Source organism: Pteropus vampyrus, unplaced genomic scaffold (assembly GCF_000151845.1).
Source record: "Pteropus vampyrus isolate Shadow unplaced genomic scaffold, Pvam_2.0 Scaffold449, whole genome shotgun sequence".
Lineage (NCBI taxonomy): Eukaryota > Metazoa > Chordata > Mammalia > Chiroptera > Pteropodidae > Pteropus > Pteropus vampyrus.
In genome coordinates this window covers 92,991-94,497 of record NW_011889230.1, presented here as the reverse complement: position 1 = coordinate 94,497, position 1,507 = coordinate 92,991, and the positions used below count along the sequence as shown (strand labels likewise).

General features: G+C 65.2%; 2 protein-coding genes across 2 annotated transcripts in view; both read left to right on the top strand.

Annotated features, from left to right (window-relative positions):
• The window catches only part of LOC105306610 (uridine phosphorylase 1), a 10,359-nt gene extending 9,660 nt beyond the window's left edge, over positions 1 to 699 (top strand). Inside the window, exon 4 of the mRNA XM_023524174.1 lies at positions 685 to 699. The gene's annotated coding sequence lies outside the window, so the exon portion shown is untranslated. The remainder of the gene's footprint in view (positions 1 to 684) is intronic.
• Positions 7 to 1,507, top strand: part of ABCA13 (ATP binding cassette subfamily A member 13) — a gene marked incomplete at its 3' end in the record, with an annotated part of 90,591 nt that continues 89,090 nt past the window's right edge. Inside the window, exon 1 of the mRNA XM_023524172.1 lies at positions 7 to 725. Coding sequence (XP_023379940.1) covers positions 657 to 725 — 69 coding nt within the window. The remainder of the gene's footprint in view (positions 726 to 1,507) is intronic.

Here is a 1,507-nt window from a genome sequence, read left to right as displayed (position 1 = left end):
ACCCCGCCGGCCTCTCACACGGAGCCCGGCGCCCGGAGGCTGCTCGCCGAGTTGGCCAGCAGGGTCAGCAGGACTGGGCCCCGGCGGCCTGCCCTGCTGGCTGCACCCCTCCCGCTCCCTGACCACGGCCCCAGCCCTTCGGGGGACACAGTAAAGCGGGCGCATGGGGGGTACGACAGCTCAGCGACCTTGACCTTGAACCCCCGTTGTTTCATCCCCTGAGACCAACACTGCTCCCACCTCCCTTCCGTCCCCTCGCTGTGATGGGACCTCCGAAATGGAGACTGGCGAATCAGTGTGACAGACAGACACAGACGGACGGACAGACGGACAGAAGGACCGCCGAGGCTCTGGGACAGAGGGCTCACCCCCGCCCCTGGCAGCATCGGGCACAGGGGTGAGAGCCCGCGTCCCCTGTAGGAAGTAACCGTGCGCCCTGGGAAAGGCCCGGCCGCCTCCCGTAACCCAATCCCCACCTGGACGGCGGTGAGGGGGGTCGGTTTCCAGCACACGCCCAGGACGCACGCTCGGGGCCACCTTCTCGCAGCCAGCCACCCAGCTTGTTGGGGGTGACGAGCACCCCGGCCTCGCCCAACCCTAGGCTTTCGCCCGGATAAAAGCCGGGCTGCGGGCGGCTTCCGGACCAGCGGGAGGCCATGGGGCCGGCAGCGGGGCAGTTCCGCGCCCTGCTCTGGAAGAACGGGCTCTGCAGACTCAGGACCCCGGTGAGTGCGGCTGCCCGGCCGGCTGCTGCCCGCGGGGGTGGCGGGGACAGGAGGCCTGGTCCAGCCAAGTGTCTGATCCCTCAGGACTGTCGAAAAGTCCAGGCCGGGACATCCGTCCGAAAAGGGCTCATTTAGAAAACTCTAAAAAAGTAGGTGAAATTTGAGCTATAACTAGTGTTTTGGGGCATCTCGTAAAATCTAAGCTGTGAATCGGTCGAGGGGACAGAAACACAATTAATGCATAAATAGTGAGTGCGGGGCCCCCCCAGAGGGAGCCGCCGCGGTCTGTGTCCCCGGGGCTGCGGTGACGCGTGACTCTGTGTTCTCTTGCATCGAACCATTAGTTCACAGGCTCTGGAACTGTATTCAGAGGACGTTGCCAGGCCCTGGTGCGTGGTGGGAACGGCTCAAACCGAAGCGGGGGAACCGCCCTGGGGTCGCCCGTGGGCGTGCGTGCCGGTGGGATCGGAAGCCGAGGCTGCCGCTGTGGACACACTGCCTTTGTTTCTGAGTCTGCCGGGCGAACAGCACCACGTGGACGCAGCGGGCAGTGGTGCGGGCCTGCGGGACGCCCGCGTGGCCTCCGTCGCCAAGGCCCAGTGCGCCGTGCGGGGCTCTGCGGACCAGGGCGTCGGTGAGAAACGCAGTGGCGACTTCGAATCCCATTTTGCTGCATTCACATCCAAAATATTCTCTTTCCTCCCTGCAACAAGGGCAGCGTTAAGGGGGCGTTTTCTTTCCCGCAGAGGGTCGGGAGGGGTCGGGTCGGCTGTGGCTGGAAG